Source organism: Planococcus citri, chromosome 2 (assembly GCF_950023065.1).
Source record: "Planococcus citri chromosome 2, ihPlaCitr1.1, whole genome shotgun sequence".
In the NCBI taxonomy this organism is placed as follows: Eukaryota; Metazoa; Arthropoda; class Insecta; order Hemiptera; family Pseudococcidae; genus Planococcus; species Planococcus citri.
Genome location: NC_088678.1, coordinates 84,057,574 through 84,078,011, shown reverse-complemented (window position 1 = coordinate 84,078,011; position 20,438 = coordinate 84,057,574). Strand labels below are relative to the sequence as shown.

Genomic DNA, 20,438 nt, shown 5'->3' with positions numbered 1-20,438 from the left:
TAGTGAGTACTCGTAAACGAGTCAGTGCAGTAGGTAGCTGCCTAGCTGGTACCTACCGGTCCTACCCGCATACTCGACTCAACTCGTAAGATTCGACTAAACTCAACTGACGATGACTGGCGCAACTAAATCTAGCGTAGGTATCTGTATCTGCTATTACTATTACGAGTAAAAATAAGCGTTCACGATTTTGATCGTGCCGCCGCCGCCGCCGCCGCCGCCGCCGCCGCACGCGCTCGTACGACATGAATGAAGGCGAAGACGTTGATGATAGCCTAGTAATTACAGTGAACTGGAGACGAGACGAGACGATCAGAACGACAGGTAAGTATACATACGATGTCTACTACTGGAAATGCCGAAATATGTAAATTCAGTCTCAGTTTCAGTCACGATAACGATAACGACAAGAAGCGCGAAGGTTAAAAACATCCTGCTTCGCGTATAAATTTCGCTTTACCTATACGAGTATTGGTAGAGGTACATATTTTATACATAATACAATGTATACGTACGTACGTATAAAAGAATAAAATGAATCTGGTCCCGAATACGAATACGAATGCCAAAAGAGCTGTCAATTATGGTCAAGTTATACTCAGACCTACCAACGAGTATTGATACCGTACTCGTACCCGGTATAACAAGGTTGAGGAACTTTACTTACGAGTACAATTTATACAGCAACTAGAAGGGACGCGACGAGACGGCTGTTGGCTGTTGGCTATTGCGTATTGCGTATTGCGTATTGCCATTAGCTACCTCTTGGATAGAAATACCGGTAGCCGGTATAGGTATAGTAGGTATAGTAGGTACTGTACGGCTACAATCTTCTGTGCATGTACATACATTGCGTATGCTTATGCGTGTGGTGACGTATGGTAATGATAATGAATTAATGATGTAAGGCCTAGGTAACTCGGGTATAGTCTACCTCTACTGATGGCACGGACGGGCGTACGGACGCGGACGAGACGCTCCTCATAATGACGAGCCAGCGATATGACATATGAGATGAAATGAGATGAGAGGAGTTAAGGTCATCGCGGACACGCCACGCCATTTATTCGTCTGCACGACGCGATGACGAAATGCTAAAAATTGCGGAAAAGAAAAAACCGAAAACGCCAGACAGACAGACAGACAGACAGACGGGTAGGGCTAACGAAAAACAAAACACCGTGACTCGGTAGGAAAAAAAAGCCCAATCTCGAGCCTATAAAAATGGACGTGGCCGTCGGCTACGGCTCATAAATCGCTTTCGGTGCCCAAGTCGAGTCGAGTCGCGTTCAAGTTGAATTTGCAGCACGCCGCGCCGCGCTACGCTACGCTACGCCGACAGGACAGAATTACACCAGCAGGCTAATCGCTTCGCACCAGATACCAGATACCAGATAATGGCTACTCGCACGTTACTCGTCGTAAGTATCTTAAACGTGTTACCTACAGCATTTGATTACCGCAATTTACGAATAAACCTAGGTATAAAATACGCGACGACTAACTAACTATGTAATAAGCAAATTACATTCGCATTTGCTGCGCAGATTGTTTCACTTTCGTTGGCTGCTTTGATAAAAGCGAGCGCTTTTGCCGGCGGCCCCGGTCAATGGCCAGTCAACGGTAATGGAAATGGCAACAGCAACGACAACGGCGGTTTCGGTTCCGCAGCACACGCTCCTTGGTCTGGTAATGGCGGAGGCGGCAACGGCGGCGGCCACATGAATTCGCCTTCTTCTCACGGTCAGACGAACGGATGGCAAAATAAAGGTAGATCCGCGTCGTCGGGTAGACCTCAGTCGCAGTCGGGGTCGCAGTCGCAATATTCGGCCAACGCTTACGACAACGGAGACAAATACGGCTACGATTACACCATACCCGGAGCCAACGTACATTTCGCCGCCTTTCGAGGAGCCGGTGGCAACGGTAACGGCAACGGCAACGGCGGTGGCGGTGGCAGACGTAAGTGACTCCTCGATGCAATTTATTCGCCACTTCTCACCCGTCCCATGTTTATCCTTTTCCTTGCCTTTATCTCGACTCAGAACTCGAAATGACGCGATGCGACGCAACGTCATATCATTCAATGTAGGTAGCCATAGGTTAGGCACACACTACACAGTACATATGTACGCGTACTACCGCCATCAGGTCAGCTATGTAGTAGGCCTATGTATCGAGTACCGTAGGTCTACGTAATACATATGTACGTGTATACAAGTACACTGTATAGTACCGGTCTACTACCTATGCACTTCCAGAGACTCGCCGAACACAGAGGTATGGGATGGAGGGTGGAGGAGGTCTCATCTGGTATGCAATATTTTACATCTTGAAAATTTTATAAGCGTACGTTCCAATCAATACGAATCTAGACAATCGTGGAAATTCGCAAATATAAAGTAAATAAATTAAAACGAACGTAGAAATGCCAACGTGTCAAAATTTACATAATTCGTACGGAGCGGCGCGGCACACCATCGAGCGGTACGTCAACTTCCACGTAACAAATTTATTCGATTTCGTATAATTTAGGATAAAAAATTCCATTCGAATTGTACTCGAATCAATCTCACAACCTCGGCAGCTTTAGCTTCATTTTTTCTTCGGGCACTCTGCCCCTTCCCCCCCCCCCCCCTCCAACCACCACAATCTTCGTCCAATTTCATACTTGTCGAGAAAATCGGCACGTTTATTGGTAACTTACTGTACCCAGTACCCAACTACCCACCAAGTACCAACACGATGCGACCGAAGGCTGTAGTTACTCGTTAGATAATCTCGAAAAACAATTTTACAGCCAATGGAGGTGGCAACGGCAACGGCAACGGCGGTGGCGGTGGCGGTGGCGGTTGGAATGATTTCGCACGTAAGCAATGGCAACAACAAAATGGCGCTGGTAATTCTGCAAATCGTTGGCAACGAAACAATTTTGCGGGCGGTAATTCTCAAAATGCATTCGGCGGACACGGAAACGGCGCCGGCGGCAGTGGCAGCGGCAGCGGCGGCGGTAGCTGGCAAAACAAAAATTCCGCAGCTTGGTAGATTAACGATTAACTTCGCGCTATCCTTTTGCTTTGTACCTAAGTATGTAACATTTTATGTATTTAATTAGCGACTTATCTCGTTCGAATCATTTCGTTTCGTACCTATCAACTACATATAAGCATCGACCAAAGTAAAACGTACCCTATCTAGATTTACGTAATGTAGTTAGTATGTACTTAATTAGATTAGGTAATAGGTACCTAATCTACTCGTATAAATTAAGAGTTTACCTACGAGTACGATATGTTCAAATGTAGCGCGCGGTAATTTACGATTTTACGTTATACACTTATGCCGACTCGATAACTTTGTCGAATACGAGTACCTAGCCTACCTACTACATATAGAATACAAGTAATGGGGCGCGGAGTACCTCCGACCTCTGGCTCTACTAAACTTATGTAGCAGGTACTATGTATGTACTTTAATCTACCTATGTACAAAAACGCAACTCCTGTATGAATAAGTATGACATGTATTCGATGGCAATAAATTCGATCAGCAGAAGTACGAGATTGATTTCATTATGAGTTATGCTATGACTTATGACGCATTAAAAACTCAGCGAACAGAAGCGGTGAAAAAAGAAAATAGATCGATAAAAAAGATAAAATACTCGTACAGGTAATAACGATAAGTAATTAGGTATACAATACATAGGTATCTATACACTGTAAATAAACAGTACCTATACTGTCTCGATTGATTTTTTAAAGAAATGTCTATCGAGTACAAAAACACTTTTTCAAAATAAAAAATAAGTCCGGGAGTCTGCTGACTAAATATAGCACTTTGAGTAAAATTACGATGAAATTTGTAATCAGAATATCAAAAACTGTATAAGGGAGGAGATCAAAAAATATACCTCGCAGAATTTCTCCAAAACTTTCAATTTTTAAAATTTTTTCAGGACACGTCTTTTTTTTTGTTTTGGTAAGGTGGCGCGTAGTAGCAAAAACTAACTGACTATTATGATAGCCGAAAGTACACGCTTGGAGGAGGTTTTCGGCTGAAAAATTTTTCTACGCAAATTTTTAATTAGGTAGATACTACCTACGCATCCGAAAAACATTTAAATCTTGAAAACGACGACATATTCGAAATTGAAGGGGCAAACGCAATTTTAAAATTAAAAATTTTCAAAATCTATAGGCCGCAACAAAATTCGAAAATTTTAAAAAAGTTTGTCCTTTCAATTTTGAACGAGGACAATTTATCGTAAAAACATTTTTCGTTCGTTCATTCGAGTACTATGGGGTTAAATGGGTTATGGGCATCATTCGAATGATTCAGACATTTTCTTATTTTCGGTTATTTTTTTTTCTTCAAAATTAGTAAATTTCGACTTTTATTTCGATCGGTCACTCGGATTCGATCGAAATACCTAAAAGGTCTTACTCGATCACCTACTCGTGCTCGGGTACAGGTACTCGTATATCCAAAAACTTTCTCGGCACTACCTCTTCAGTCATTTACGTATATCGCACTGCTAAGTATACTCACACGCACACGCACACGCACACGCACACGCACACGCCATCATTCGAATGCTCTCGTAATAAAAGAAGAAAGACTACCTACTTCGTAAAAACTGGATTTTGAAAAAAAAAAATGAAAATTAATAATAAAAACAAAAAAAATAACGAAACGAAGAAGAATGTAAACAAAATTAGCGAAAAAAAGCGGACGGGGAGTAAAAAACCGAATAAATATGTACTTTTGCTGGATGTGGCAGCAGCAGCTGCTGCTGCATCTACTCTACACGAGTGGGTTTTAGGTATCGAGATAAATATAAAGTAAGTAGGTACCTAAAGCGGCTCGTATAAAAATAGATACTCAAACGGATACGGTTGAAAATTTTAATACAGGTACAGATATGTAAGTATGCAGATGTAGGTACCACCAACGCCTTGAATAGCGATCGAGTTTTTAATTTTTTTTTTTTTTTTGTCACTAATTCCGAAGCTACTTCTTCGGTGTTTTAGAAAAACTGGTGCGAAAAAACTCGCGTCGGAATTTTAATGCCTTTTTTTTAATCAACTCGGTTCGGGAGAAAGAATTGAGCGAGTACATATCAACGGCAACGGCGAACATAAATCGAATAAATTAAAATGTATTAAGGTGCACCGGGGGAAGTTGGAATTCGGGGTAAGTTAGAAAACTTGCTCTAGCGCCTAGAGGTTTATATCTGGCCAAGTGCCACTAAAGGTGACTTGAGGGTACTACCCCTACTTCATCACGGCATAAAAATTTTCGCGATTCAGTTTCATTTTAGATGTCTTTGGTTCAATTGTATTTTGTTGTTGTTTTGAACTTATTTTGAATTTGGTCTAAAATACAGACTTTCTATTTCTTAGTTTTTCGCATATAGCGGACGAACCGTGCGTCCTAGTGAAAATCTGATGAAAGTGATCTCAAAGAGAATTAAATTCTCTACAATTTTGTTTTTACGCAATTTTTCTAGGACGCTCGGTTTGTGATCTACGCCTCTGCAAAGTTTAGCCTGTTCTGACTTCCCCCAATTGTGGTAAGTCAGGACAGTTTATATTTTATTCCACTGAGCAAAAGCTACTGTGTCAATTGCGCTCAAATTTTTACCATAGGTTAAGAACCCTTATGGGAACCTACATAATAAATTTGATCCATATTGGTTTATTAGAAGGGGAGTAACAGCTGGTCAAAGTTGAAATTGCGAAAAATCATTCCGACTTGCCCCGGTGCACCTTACACAATTCAGTCGAGTTGGTAGCTGGTAGCCGCCGGTTAGCTGTAGCTGTGATCAACGATCTGCGTCCCCATATTCAGCGTCACGCCACGCGCCACCCGCCACCCGAATCGCCACTCGCGTAAAAATCATCAAATTCTACCGAGTGCAGCGAAAAATAACCTTTACCATAAGTAGCGTCTACCATCCAGAAATCCAAATTCGTGCTTTTTTCGTACTTTCAAAATGAAATTTCATATCGTCGCTTCAACGTCGTCAACTCTACCAAAACGCCCCCCCCCCCAACCCCTGGGCTCACTGGTCATAAAAAAGCGGGTCTTCGAGGTGTTTTCAGCTTTTCAAAACTTTCTACGAATAAATAGGAGATTTTTTGGATGAAGAGTTTTTTCCATTAAGATACGAGTACGAGTACATACATATACGATTTAAAGATTCATGCCCTTCTCCTCACCTCTCCCTTCCCTTCTCATTTTATTCGAAAGAACGACAGAGTTGTTCAAAAAAAAAAATTGACGCAACCTCTAACAAGCTTCGCACACTTCGTTGAAATCCAGAATCGAGACGTTTTTGTGATTTAAAGAACTCGTCCTTTTTTGAATTTAAAAATATGTACATACTCGTATTCGACGCGATAACCTGCAAAATTTTCATTTCTTCGCTTACTTATAATTTTCTAAAACTATCTATTTGTTTTTGAACGATTGCTATCTAGAAAATTTTATAAAAATCAAAGTGACCCCAGCGAAGCGAGGGCAAAAACAATTTGTAATTTGAAAAGCTCTTTCTACATTTTCTTGTACCATTAGCCTATATAGGAAAATTCGCAATTACGGACGAATTGCGAATTTTTTTTAATAACTTTAGCAACCAACACTGTTGAATTTGTACGAGTAGGTAGAGGTACGTAACTGTATGTAGTAGAAAAAGCGATCTTGGACTCGAGACTCGAGCGAGGTTTTCGTTTGTAGTCGTAAAATACCGAATACGCTATTCGTACCTTATTGTAGGACGACAAAAAATTCTTCCCACCGCATTCTCGCTCATCTTCCGCTTATACGAGTAATAATTTTATGTATTGTTGCATCTCACTAGCTGGAGAAGAACACTTTTGGTTGAGAATCGACTTGGAGTGCAAATGTCCATGTCGGCTAGAGAGTTTTCCAACAGAGCCCTCTCTTCGATTATCATCGACTCTTTTTTGAGACTCCGAACTGAGTCAAAAAATTGTCTTCGAAAATCGCTGTATTTTTTCAAGGTTTTGAAAAACAGTCTGCGCGGACTCGGCGACTTGGAATCAGTAGGAAAACCAAGTTGAAACGGATGAAAATTGAACGAATAATTCGCAAACAATATTCAGTTAGCAGGCACCTGGCACTTGCTGGGACAGCGTTAACTTTTGGGTGGATGTCGATTGTCGGTGTTTAGTGTTCAACTGTTTACCATTGACCTCATAAAACGCGTAAGAAGGCGAGAAGGCTTGCAAAAAATGCGAGAAAAGAAGCGACAAGCGCGAATTTTACCGGCTCTTCGTTTTGGCATCCAATGTCGAGACAATATGTGACGCGACCAGCGATACCATACCATAAGTCGGAAAACTTTTTTTTGAGATAATCGCGTTTTCATGGAAAAAGTCGGAAAATATCAAAAAAAAAATTTTTGTCGATTCATATACTATGAAGCCTATACTTTAGAATGGGTGTACCCACCGATCTCAAACACGTCGTTTTAGTGGTGAAAACCCGGTTTTACAAAAGTGCTTTTCATAAAAAAATGCCAAAAAAAAATATATATATATATATTATGATGTAAAACCATTAAAAGATGAAGAAAATCAAAAAAAAAAAAAAAATACTGTTCACTGGTTTTTAAAAATGTTACAAAAATAACCCAAACTTTCAAAAACGTTTTTCTCAGAATTTTGGTTTTTGAATTTCAAAAAATACGCAACTTTGAAATTTTGTCAGATTTTAATATTTTGAAAATCTGTTTGCACCATTGAAAAGAGGAAGAAAAACACTACCAGAAACCACAATAAAACGAAAAAAATTTTTGCCGACATATGGTATGGTATCGCTGGTCGCGTCACATATAATAATTTGTAGGTAAGTACGTATTTGCCGTCTTCGTTGTCCGCCGCGCCGATCTAGAGAAACCAACATTTCTCTGAATAAAAAGTGCAACTCTTTGTCTTTTCACTCTGTACAAAGTTATATGGTGCGGATCCGGCCCATACAGCGCTCTACAAAGCAAACGGAGCTAAATTTTCCACGATGAAATTGAAGAAAATCGCTATCGAACGTGTTTTTTTTTGGCCGGTTTCGCTGAAATTTTGAGTATGAATAACGAATTGGACGATTTATCGAGTACCTAAACCTATTGATATTACCCGTACCTACGAGTTACGAATGCTGGTAAAGAAACCAAAATACAAGTAGGTAAGTAATGATTTTATTTGAATGAGCCGAGAACAAAATTAGATACCTATAGGGGTAGGTATATTAGGCACATAATAAGTACATTTAACATTTACATACACCGTACCATATGAAAAACAAACACGAGTGAAATCTTGCAATAAGTGCGAGAAAAATCGATTGATAGGTATACCTATATGTATTTGTAGGTAATACGAGTACAATACACTCGCAGGAGCGTTCGTACAAATGTAGTAAATGAGTATACTCGAGTACTCAGGAAGGTAGGTAATTAGGTATAGGCTACTACTGAATAGTGAATACTGAACAGTGAGAAGTTGGATGTGGTACGAGGTACATAGATGTACGTAGTACGTACTACGTAGACGTACACGTAGGGTAGGACGTACTATGTGCTAGGAAAGAGAGATGGGACATGGGACATGGGGGCGATTATTCCTTCTTTTCGGAAGACTCGGCGACCGAGGGAGCGGTAGGATAAGCGGCGGGTGAAGAGTAGTACGGCGACGCGGAGTACGGGAACGCCGAGTACGCAGCGGCAGCCGGAGCCGGTCCGAAGCCGGATCTGTAGTATTGGTCGTAATTGTAATTATTGTAGTATTGGCCGTTGTTGTAGTTGTTTCCGTAGTAGTAGGGCGACGAATACGGGTATCGGTTGTTGTAGGCGGTGGCGGTGGCGCTGGCGGCGTTGTACGGGTAGTAATTGTTGTTGTAGTAGCCCGAGTTGTAGTAAGAAGACGACGGATAATTGTACGGGTACGAAGAGTACGACGACGAGTACGGGTAAGCGTTGTACGCGTTGTACGCGCTGTACGGCTGGTACGCGTACTGCGAGTTACCGTAGTACGGAGCAGCGGCTACCGACGACGCCGACGATGGTTTCAAAGGTGCTACTGGAGCGACGCCGACGCCGACGCTGGGGCTGGCAATTTTTCCGAACGAAGAACTCGCTTGATAGCTTCCGAATTGATTGTTCGGGTACAGACTGCTATATCCGCTGTATTGCTTATCTGTTCGTGTTCGCGTTCGCGTTCACCCAATCACCAACCAAGCAACAACATAACAAACAATAATACATAGCTCGCATTAGTTATTGTATTACACGAGTATAGGGCTAAATAGCCAATAGGTAGGTACATACTATTAGGTAAAAGAGTAGATAGTTAATAACCCTGCTCGTACCACTACGACTACATGTACGATCTATACTACCAATACTACGTACCTAAACCAAAGTTGATATTTCCACGTCTTCTTGCAAAAAAATACCTAAGGTACGAGTACATTTTATCGGAATACATATGTTTTTTGACGAATAGGTATAATTAGGTATTCTAGCCACCAATTATTTTTAGCCGCCTATCCGTAGGTATAGGTAATTAGCCATTCTTCTTCTCAAATACCTAATTTGTAAAAATTTACCTTACATCAGAGGCGTGCCCGAGGGGACTTGTAAGGACGCCTCCCCCTCCCCCTCCCCCTCCCCCTCCCAGCAACAGAAAAATGTTGGGAATTTTGGGGATAAATTGGGTGAATTAGAAAACGTGTTGGAATAGTTGAGAAGAAAAATCAAAGAATCACCGAAAACCACGAGTTTTCACTTCTCGAATTAGGTATTCGTTTTCAAAATATTTCAACCTCGCTTCTCTCATGCCATGCCAGATCATTTTCCTTTTCCTTTCTCCGATCCGACCAAAGTTTAAGAGTAGAAAAAATGACTTCTCAATCGAAAATAATGTCGTTTCGCTTGAAATTTACCAAAATAAGATCTCTTCGTTCCAGTCAAAACTGCCAAAAAGTCAGAATTTTTGCGAAAATACCGACCAAAAAAAGGACACGTTTTTCGTCGACAATTTTTAATTTTTGCAAAAATTGGTTCTTTTTGATATCTCACATAAAATTTAGTCCTAAAAACATGAAAAATGGCGATTTTTTGAGAGTTTCGGTGGTTTTGGAAATGTAATTTCCTGGAAACTAGAAATGTGTCGAAGCCATGAAAATCAAATTTTCGCATCGAGAACGATATTATTTTGCGTTTCGAATAGGCTAATTAATTTTTCACAGCTTTCGCCCTTCGCTTCGCTCGACTCGGATCATTTTTCTTTCTTTTTCTCCGACCAAAACTGATAGATGGTAGAAAAATTGACTTTTCGCATTTTTAAAAATATAGGTATACATATTTATAATGTTGGTTTACTTCCAAAGATTAATTCATTTTCAAAAGCCTTCGCCTTCGCTTCGCTCGGTCAAAATCAATTTTCACAAACCAAAAGCCCCCCCCCCCCCTTCAAAAAAACGCGAAAAATAGGTAACGACAAAAAAGTGCGCATTTTTGAGTTGGTTTCAGTACGTCAATCTTGCAATAGAACAATTCAAATTTTTGTAACTGCACAAAAGCGTCATTTTTGAAAATTTCAAATCAATCGACATTTTTGCTTCCAACTCGGGCTTTCAAAATTTGTTCGAACCGCATCCGGCTAATTGGCTGGAAAAATGCGGGAGAGGCGAAAGGGGATCGGGGGTAAAAAGTTGAGAAAATCTGACGAAAAAAGTTGGGAACCGAATTTTCACACGGTTACCAATGCTACATACACGAAGACCGGCCTCGCAAGCGCAACGATAATGCGCCGTAATAATTTTAAATGTACCTATCTATGGTTAATTATTGGTTATGGTAAAAGTAAAAGTAAAAGTAAAGTAACGTACTGTTGTTGGCGAAAGACGAAGTCAATCCGATATCCCTTTCAGCACGGCTGCTGCCATCAGCCAGAACCGTCGCCGTTTGTAAGACGAACAAACCTAAAACACACTACGATATTTTCTCGCGTTAGTCGTACTCGTACTCGTACGCAAGTTTGTAAAGTTCCATTTAAAATAATATATACTTAGGTACGTCTACGTACTACTTAATTACACGATGACTTATTGATCAGAAATTAGAAATATTGTATTACCGAAGAGATAAAAAAATAATACTAATTACTTAATGGAAACCGAAAATCAACAAAATTCTTACGTAAAATTAGTACAAATCTCGTATTCGGGTAGGTACAAATAATAAAAATTCTTGGTAGGTAATAGGTATACGACTATACGTATATGCGCAAATAAAATGTAATACAAATGTAATATAGGTAATGTACTTACGTATAGGAACGATTCCATTTTTCAAATGCTTAACACGAGCAACGAGCAACGAGTAACTAGGAACGAGAGAATAGGTAAACGAAAAAACTCACGCAAACGAGTAGGAAATATGTTGGACTGAAAGCCGATGGTCAAATTTGAATTTATATACGAAAACGAAAAGCTAGATAGGTAGGTTTAGGTAGGCGAAGTGACGCTCGTGTCTACGCGAATCCGGTTTCAGTCGTCAATCGTATTCGTTTTTCGTTTTTCGTTTTTCGTTCATCGTACGAGTACTCGTACTCGTACTCGTAATGCAGCCGAACCAGTTACATAATCAGAGCGATACACTACATACATAAATAAATACCCATCACCTACCCAGAGGTGCAGGGTGCACACATGTGTAGGTAGGTACATACATACTACATAGTACATCGGATAGGTGACAAGGCGCCATCTCCAGTTCTCCACTGCCGACTGGGACTGTCGCGGTCGCCCCCATGTCGGGAAAATCTAATCTGCATAAATTATCATCAGCGATCAGTCAGAATACCTTGCATACTCCATACTCGTAGTTGTTGAAAATGCGCATGCCGCCATTGCTTGGACCTGCGCTCGCGCTGGTCAATGGCTCTTGCTCTTGCATACGATGAACGATCCGATTACTAGATCCTGGTTCCTGGATCCGCATACTACAAATACAAATACACAGACACAGACACACCTAACTTACACCACTACTACTTGTACTCGTCTCGTACCAGCGAAAACAGACATTTTAGAGCGAAACGCCTCGAGCGATCGGCTGTGAATTGTGATACAAAAAAACAACCACGCGTGCGTAATTTTTCCTAAAAATGAAAACTTGGCTGGCGATAAATGTTTCAATTTTCCACAACAAAACTTGATGTCAATTTTCTCACACCACTACAAGTAGGCTACGGCTACATACGAGTAAGTTAGTACCTCTACTTACCAACCGATTCACATATTCACAATATGTCGGCATCACGAACCCGTCTACGGATATATAGGTATGTACAGTTGTACACAATTGCGCATACGCAACACATACTCGTACGAGTATGCGTATGTCAATTTTGAATTTTGACATGACACGCGCACCATCCTATACGAGTATTTCTTACTTTTTCATCTCCCAGAATCGAGAAATTGACCAGTAGGGAAACGTACGAGTATGTACGCGTGAAACGCGTCCGGAAATCGAGAAACAATTTCGAACGAAAAATCGAGGCAAAAATTTATTTTTTGGCGGTTTTCAAAAAAATACTGCCAGCGACTTATACTCGTAGTTTTTTACTTTACTCGAAGGGAGTTCGAGTTAACCCCACACGATAGGCTTCGGTCAAAAGAACTCGCAATCGCAATCGCACTCGCACTCGCACTCGCGTTTGCGATCATTTCGCGCAGAAAATAAAATCATTCTCGAGATACTCTTACATACGAGTATGTACGCTGAACGCGGTCGCATATAAATGGAACTGTTTAGAAAGATGAAAATTACGTTCGATTAAACGTACCTATTTCATTTCACGCCGTTCGCACCGTACCTTTGAGACCATCACTCGAGATCAAACAAGACGCATCATACATATTATTTGTACGAAATTTTTTTCATCTTTCTTACGGCCTTGGAAATTCGAATGACCACGTAATTATAGCGCGGACGAGCAGCGAGATGAACCAGCTTATCGCTTAAGCTCACCGACCAGCGCTTTATACTTTACACAATATGCCGGAATTAGGCTCAGGCACTAGGCACTACGCACTAGGCACTTGGTTGGAAAGATTTTCGATACGAGTACCTAATTCAGACTGCAATTGTGGCGAATATGCAAAAATGCAAAATTGCACTCGCTAAAATGTACAACACCATTATACTCGTATGTACATGTACTACTGGTTACTAACTACACCGTACAGGCGTACACAGTACACCTACACACTACACAGCAACCCAGAGGTAATGCTACGGCTACGAGTACCCCCGCCCCGGCCCGGCCCGGCCCGGCCGCCCTACCAAACATTACGGACTACAGTACGAATACATCGACGTGTTAATAAATTCGTATAATGAACTAACGACAGGCGCTGCGTTACCGTGGAATACACGGCGCCAAGTAACGCTACCATTCGTACGTACACGTACATTACATAGCCTACATCATATAGAGCGGCGGCGAATCTGCTAAATGACTCGATGCAGCGGTCTCGTCGTGTTGTCTGTTGTATGCGAGAGGCCCAACCCTTAACCCCTCTGAGGAAAGAAATGAAATTTATTTTTCTGTACGAATTTTCAACCGGTTTTTTCAAGCTCACTTACAAGCATGCTCGTTAGATTTCTCACAAAACGCCATTCGTCAACATTTTTCGTAAATTTTTCTCATCGCAAACTTTCTGTACAGGTGCAATAATCGCAGAAAAAAACTACGAATAATGATGTTTCTCACACCAAGATGCCGCGCGACATTTATTTTTTCATAATTTTCTACGATAACCCGAATTTGAACCAAATCTTCAATTTCATTCTTTTTTTTTTACAAGTATAATTACTGTTCAGGAGGAGGTGACTTTGGTATAGCTTACCTACTCCGTTCTACATATTTTTGCCAGCGGAGAGGTCAAATTGAGATAGAATGATAATTTTTTCGAGGGGTTGGCAATACCGATAATGAGCGAACACTCTCGTCCAACGGTACACTTCTTGCGAAACAATTTTTCGTCAGTTTTTTGTGCCAATTAATCATCCCTCAAATTTTTCTAGTAATTACAGCTATATTTGCCCCCGCAATATGACTTTTTGATTTTTTAAAAACCTATTCCTTTTCGTACCCGAAACGAACCCAAAAAACATTTCAGACCATATTTATATCTTTAGGTTTTTTGATGAGAATTTGGATTTTTTTTTTCTTAAAAAGCCGAGTAAACGTCATTTCAATTTTAACGATGTTTTTTCAGTTATCTCGACTTTGCGCTGACCGATTTCGCTCAAACTTGGAAAATGGTGTCAGTCTATATGAGGGCGACAACTTGGAGGGTGGCTTTGATATCGATGTTTCTTGGATTTACATCGGCATCGGCCCATCGGCGGTAGGAATAAAGTTGAGTAAAAACTTTAAATAACCACGCAGGGGCGCAACAACAGCATACGATACAATTCTCCTCTCCCCTCCCCTCCCGAACTGTCGGGTAATTTTTCACGCCAAAAAGAAAAAAAAATTATCAAAGTCACTTCACCTTACGGTACTACTATTGAAAAAAAAAAAAAAAAATTGAATCACGTCATATTGCGAACCCCTGACTCCCTATACAGATGACTTACAGGGCTAAAATTCACGTCTAGACCTCGATCAACTCTAAAATTGTAATTTTTGACAACTTGGAAATGTTTGATCTTTCCCTTTAAATCGAGAATACTAATCGAGTAAATGACCGAGACCCGCGAAATGTTTTCAAAACCATACAAGCGCAACCCATCGCTCGCCTCGGTCATCATTCGAGTAAAACCGCCAATCAGGGATGCGCGGATGGGGGTTTTCTTTTTCACGTGCAACAGTCGCTACTATGGGCTATGGGGGTATGGGCACGGTTTCGCATACCGCATACGGGACACGGGTATAACAAATACCAATTACCATTACCATTACCATCACATTTTCCCGAAACCACATTATTCGGCATATAGGAAATTTCCCCGGAGGATTGACGACACGCTTCGAACGTTAGCCCGTTAGCCTGATGCCAATCTGCCAACCAGCCGGCTTGCTTGCTTGCCTGCCTGCCTGCCTGCAAACCGCGCGTTTCTCGTAATTTGGAAAATATTTAAAAAGTTGGCGCTGGTAAACGTGACGTTTGGATAATTGGATTACGATCGAGGAATTCGAAGATAACCGACACGCCGTGCCGCGCCCGCGCCGCGGGGAAAGGTAAAAAACACTCGAAAAGCTGCAAACGCAATCGGTGTTGTCGGACGAACGGAACGTTAGTCGTTACTCGTTAACCGCATCCGCAGTCCACTCTCCAGTCTTCAGTCCATTCTCCACTCTATGTACTTTAAGGGCTTCTACGTCCTATATTGACGCATTCGTATTGTACTTATATGTACCTACCTAGATACGAGTATATACGAGTAATACCTAAATTGGCTACGCGGCATCTTTCCTTATCCTTTCGCCGTTGCTTTTGGTAATTTTCTACGTAGTACCTAGTACCTACATACATATATTTAAGATATGTATGTACTTACGTAAGGGTACGGCTACGGCTACAGTCGTAGACAGCTAGACACCGTCGTCGTCGTCGTCGTCGAATAACGTGCGACGAATAAATAAAGATAAAGCCTCTACGAGTATGTCGTACTTCGTACTCGTATACCCGTATGGCGTATAGGCGTATACCTCAGCCTAGACAAAATACGCGTATCACGTCGCCCGCAAACTCACCTGAAAACAAACAACAAATAAAACAACGTTAAATTGATAACTACTCGCAACAACGATGAGGCGGAGATGCTCGCTTTTTTCAAAAGTAATTTCTTTGAAAAGAAAAATGCGAAAAGTTGTGTCGACAAGTTTTAAAACTCGGTCGAATGGGATATCGTTAGAAAGATCTCACCAACAGCTTCCAAATGATGACAAATAACATTAAAAAAATTTAAAAAAAATACCTTAATAATAATAATACCAAGGTATCCTCTATTATTTTAATCATTAGTTGACACTGCCGATGATGGTTCGTGAAAGGGGTTGGGAATTGAGAAAAAAAGGGTTATAAGATTGGAGGTTGGAGCTAAAAAGTCGGACATGATGATGATGATGATGATACTAGGTAGCCTATTTACTATTACTCGTAAGTATTTAAAGGAAAAAACAAAGTACGAGTAAGTACGTGTCCATTAATTTTTTCACCACTTTTCAACCACCTTCGTCGCATTCGAGACAACTTTTGTACCGTGGCTCAATGAGTATGCGAGTCTAAGTAGTAAGTACAAATACATACATACGCATTTAACGTTTTTTTCTTTTGTTCGATCGTACAAAAATTAAGTTCTGCTTCAGACCACTACGCAGTACGCACACGTATGAGTAGAGCCCTGCGCCGACAGCGAAATGATCGGCGGCGGCTACAGTACGCGCAGCACTGTGGCTGGCGGCGGAGCCGATTCCAGCCGAAGGTCTTGGCGGCTGCCAAAATTTTGCTCGGCGGCGGCTCAGCCGGCTACAAAGTTGAAATTTTGGGGTAATTTTTCGTAAATTTTAAAATTACCCCAAAATAAAAATTGGAAAGCACAATCAAATTCAACTTCTCAAATGAAAATACCAATTTTTTCCAAGCTGAAAAGATTGGCTGTTTTTAATGACGAAAAGTTTTGATTTTTGTTTTTGAAAAAGGTCAAAATATTCGAAAAATCCTCCTGAAATTTGCTGATTGAGTGAGTTGAGCCGGCTCAGCCGAGCAGATTACTCGGCGGCGGCTGCGGCGGCTGAAGTAATTTTTGAAACGGCGGCGGCGGCTTGAAAAATGTTTGAAAAATCGGTGGCGGCGGCGGCGCAGGGCTCTACGTATGAGCTAGAGCAACCTAAATGCTCTTACAGCTTACAGCTTACCTCTACCTACGTGTACACTGTACGTTCCTACGTAATACGCATTGACACGCTACGTCATAATGCTGAAAACGAGTACGAGCGCAAATAATGCGAGTACGAGTACGAGTATATTCAAATTTTGAGGCGACTATAATTTTAAAATATAAAACGACGACGTATTTCGAGGAAGGAAGAGCGAGCAGCGGGTGTCGCTACTGTACTAGCGACACTTGTTTCAAAAATCGACGCGACGCGACGCGACGACGGCGGATTTCGTAAATGCTTCGCGACTTGAGAGAAAAAGCTTTGCTCAACACGCAAACGGGAGATAAAAAAAAGAAAATACGCTTTGACACTACGCGAAATCGACAACTACGAGTACAATATACGAAACAACATCGCATCCCGTGTCCCCTTTGGAGCGGTGTGTGTTGTGGGCGGGGGGGAGGAGGAGGAGGAGGAGGAGGAGGAGGAGGGAGGAGACGGAGAAGAAGAGCTAAAAGGTAGAAATTTTACCGAGCCCCGCTTCGCCGGCCATCGTAAGCCATAAATACGCTATACTCGTATTACCGCCGAATATTATAAATACCTATTTTTTCCGAGACGTTTCTTGAATTTGTAAAACGGCTGGTTGGCTGGCGCACGCTGGTGCTGGATAAAAGATGACGATGACGATGGCGATGGATGGCGTGCAGGTCGCGTTTCATTCATTTTTCACCAACCAACGTCATCGTTACATTACAACAGCTACGCAGACAATTATTGGACATTGTACTTACATATCTACTAGTTAGTTAGATAAGTGGGTACTAGGTAGGTAGGTAGGTAGGTAGGTAAGTAAGTAATAGGTATGCACTATGCACTAAAATCAAATGAACATCGCGTTAACAAACGATATAGGTACGCATACATAAGAGTAGGTATATGCTACCCAAATAACGGAGATGCGTCACTTGTTGCATTTTTTTCCACCCACACGCAAGATTGCACAGTAGAGGTATTTATTTCAACGTATCTCTCTACTCGCTAATGTTCGTTTTTCGTTCAACTGAAAATTACTTCACTAAACGAAGAAATCCTCGGTATACTTCAAGTTGGTCAAATATAACGTGAGTTCGACGTCACATCTTCAAATTTACGCGTTCAGTGAGAGGATAATACTCGTATACTCGGAGAGGTAACACAAATACCCCCTCCCCCTCCTTTCAGCGATTTTCGTGAAACATGTCCGATCTGCAAACTGGCAAGACACTGCTGACCGCGGTTAGTTGACAAAAATCAAAAACTTCTAAATTAAGTTCAATTTATCAAAATTCTTTGTTTTTACATCGCAGTTTTTCTTAAACAACCCCCCTTTCAAGAAAAAAAAAACAACTTTCCTCGACATTGACCCCCCTGCCCCTAGTAAAAAAAACCCTTCATCGGACTCCTAAATGATGTTGGCACTGGCATTGTCGGCTTTCTGGTATGGAGCCCCCCCCCCAACCCCAAAATTTGGGGGAGATGAAAAAATGTAGGTAAGAAATTTATATCCGCGGAACTATCTTGAAAATTTTTTATTTATGGGCAGAATCTTTCTAAATAAGCGCAGTTTCAAGAAAAACCTTTCTCCGGTCTCCCAAATAATGTTGATTCTCTTAAGACATTACATATGTACGTACATAGTCTACATACTCGTATAAACCAGCTCCGAGTCGAAATGAAAAATTGTAATCTGTAAAAAAAATTTTAACCCCTTTCATTTCTAAGCAGAGTATTTCTAAATAACTGCATTTTCAAGAAAATCCGTCCCTTGGTCCTCCAAAAGATGTTGGTCCACTCGCATGAAGCTCCCGAAGATGAAACATATCGATAAAGATGAAAATTGATGAGCAGAATACTCTCAGTCCCCCTTACCAACAATAGTTTTGTTCTTTTCGCACAAATTTACTGCACTAGTGTACACTGGTGTAGAAAGTGTAGGATTTTTGTTCTTTTCATTTTTTTTTACACTAGTGCAGGCAAGTTTGTGTTCTATTCAGTCGGGTGTACTCTGGTGTAATGCATTGGTGAAGTTGGTGCATACACCATCTACTCCTGCTCTGGAGGAGGAGTAGATGGTGTACACCATGCACACTGAAATTGAATTGATTGTTGATGATAAGTGTTTGCGTTTGCGTTCAAATGTGAATTAATTTATTGAAGAAAAGTTGTAAATGGAGAGTGAAATTGTAGAAAAGCTCATTTCATTCTATTTACAAACTATCGGAAGTGATGATGATAACAAAAATGGGATGAAAAAAACATCACCAAATAAAATGTTACACCACCATATACACTGGTGTGAGTGGTGCATGAGTGGAGTACACCACCTACTCTAGTGTAATACACCAAGCTACACTAGTGTAAAAAATAAATGCGAAAAGAACAAAGCTAATGTTGGTAACCTACATACCATAAAGACCTTCGAAGTTGAAAAAATTAAAAAATTGAGTTTTTTTCAATCGAATTAACCTATTCTTTTTATAGTTCTTTCGAGTGACTGCTCTTCGAGAAAAAACCTCCTTACTCGTTGGATGTTTCATTTTTTCACCATGGCGATTGGCAATTTACGCCGAGAGTGATCAACTACTGAGCCCAATACCTCGGTTCTCTAAACAATAGGTACTTGATCTTGGCTAGTTCGACTCATCCAATTACCTACACCAAATTATTTTATTTTTGGGAACTGAAGGAGCGACCAAGTTTCACTCTTTCATCGTTGAGATGGGGGGGGGGAGGCACACCGAAAACATTAAAATAGCGCTTTCCCGATGAGGACGGACCAAATTCGAGGATTAAAAATTTTTTGAGGAAGAGGACTATTTCTATCATGCGACAGAGGCGTGAAAAATATTCAACGGGAAAACAACGAAAAAAAGTTTTCCATCATACACGAGTATAGCCTACATTAGGTAGGTACATGAATACGAGTATGGTACACCCTAGAACACCTATACAAGTACAACAGTACAACTGTACACTCGTGCGATAGTGTAATGTAAATATATACCTATACCTAGTACCTAGGTACTCGTATTATATGGGAATACAAGTGTCGTCAACAGCGAGTCAAAGTAAGACATATGTATCGTATTTCGTATGTCTATGGATTGTACGTAAGCAGGGTGTCCACTCATTTCTGGAAATGATTTTCCCTGACTTTTCCAGGTTTTCCAGACCATTTTTTTCATTTTCTACGCTTACCCCACACTTTAATTAAAGAGGCATTGTGGGGGGGGGGTGTAGGGGGTGTAATTCTATTTTATAAAGCTTCTCTTCGAACTGGATACTTCTTCGGATATATAAAAAAAAAAAAAACAAAAAAAAAAACAGCTAAACTTCGATTATTAACTTTTTAAATTAAAAATAAAGAAAGAAAGAAAGAAAACACGCGTCAATTTTGGCCAATTGATACAATATTCGTATGACTTATGAAATTTTTTCTTCTGTTTTTTGGATTTTTGGAGGCCTGAA

The 20,438-nt window shown here is 40.9% G+C and overlaps 2 protein-coding genes across 2 annotated transcripts; one reads left to right on the top strand and one right to left on the bottom strand.

The window, feature by feature from the left end:
• The first annotated feature begins 1,230 nt into the window (after positions 1–1,230).
• On the top strand, positions 1,231–3,555 carry LOC135838136 (uncharacterized). The gene is made up of 3 exons (XM_065353723.1): positions 1,231–1,421; positions 1,548–1,962; positions 2,801–3,555. The coding sequence occupies exons 1-3, from the start codon at positions 1,398–1,400 to the stop codon at positions 3,043–3,045; spliced, it is 684 nt and encodes a 227-aa protein (XP_065209795.1). The 5' UTR covers positions 1,231–1,397; the 3' UTR covers positions 3,046–3,555.
• Positions 3,556–8,205: 4,650 nt separating this feature from the next.
• LOC135838135 (staphylococcal secretory antigen ssaA2-like) lies at positions 8,206–11,514 on the bottom strand. Its single transcript, XM_065353722.1, has 3 exons — positions 11,356–11,514; positions 10,915–11,017; positions 8,206–9,218 (listed from the first exon to the last, which is right to left on the bottom strand). Exons 1-3 carry the CDS (start codon positions 11,371–11,373, stop codon positions 8,641–8,643), a joined length of 699 nt encoding a protein of 232 aa, XP_065209794.1. The 5' UTR covers positions 11,374–11,514; the 3' UTR covers positions 8,206–8,640.
• Positions 11,515–20,438: the final 8,924 nt, after the last annotated feature.

Bases quoted from the DNA above. Each gene is read 5' to 3' on its own strand.
- LOC135838136 (XM_065353723.1), top strand. From the start codon at position 1,398: ATGGCTACTCGCACGTTACTCGTC. The intron at 1,422-1,547 runs GTAAGTATCTTA...TTTGCTGCGCAG, and splicing joins CTACTCGCACGTTACTCGTC to ATTGTTTCACTTTCGTTGGC. The intron at 1,963-2,800 runs GTAAGTGACTCC...ACAATTTTACAG, and splicing joins CGGCGGTGGCGGTGGCAGAC to CCAATGGAGGTGGCAACGGC.
- LOC135838135 (XM_065353722.1), bottom strand. The intron at 9,219-10,914 runs GTACGTTACTTT...GAACACGAACAG, and splicing joins TTCGTCTTTCGCCAACAACA to ATAAGCAATACAGCGGATAT.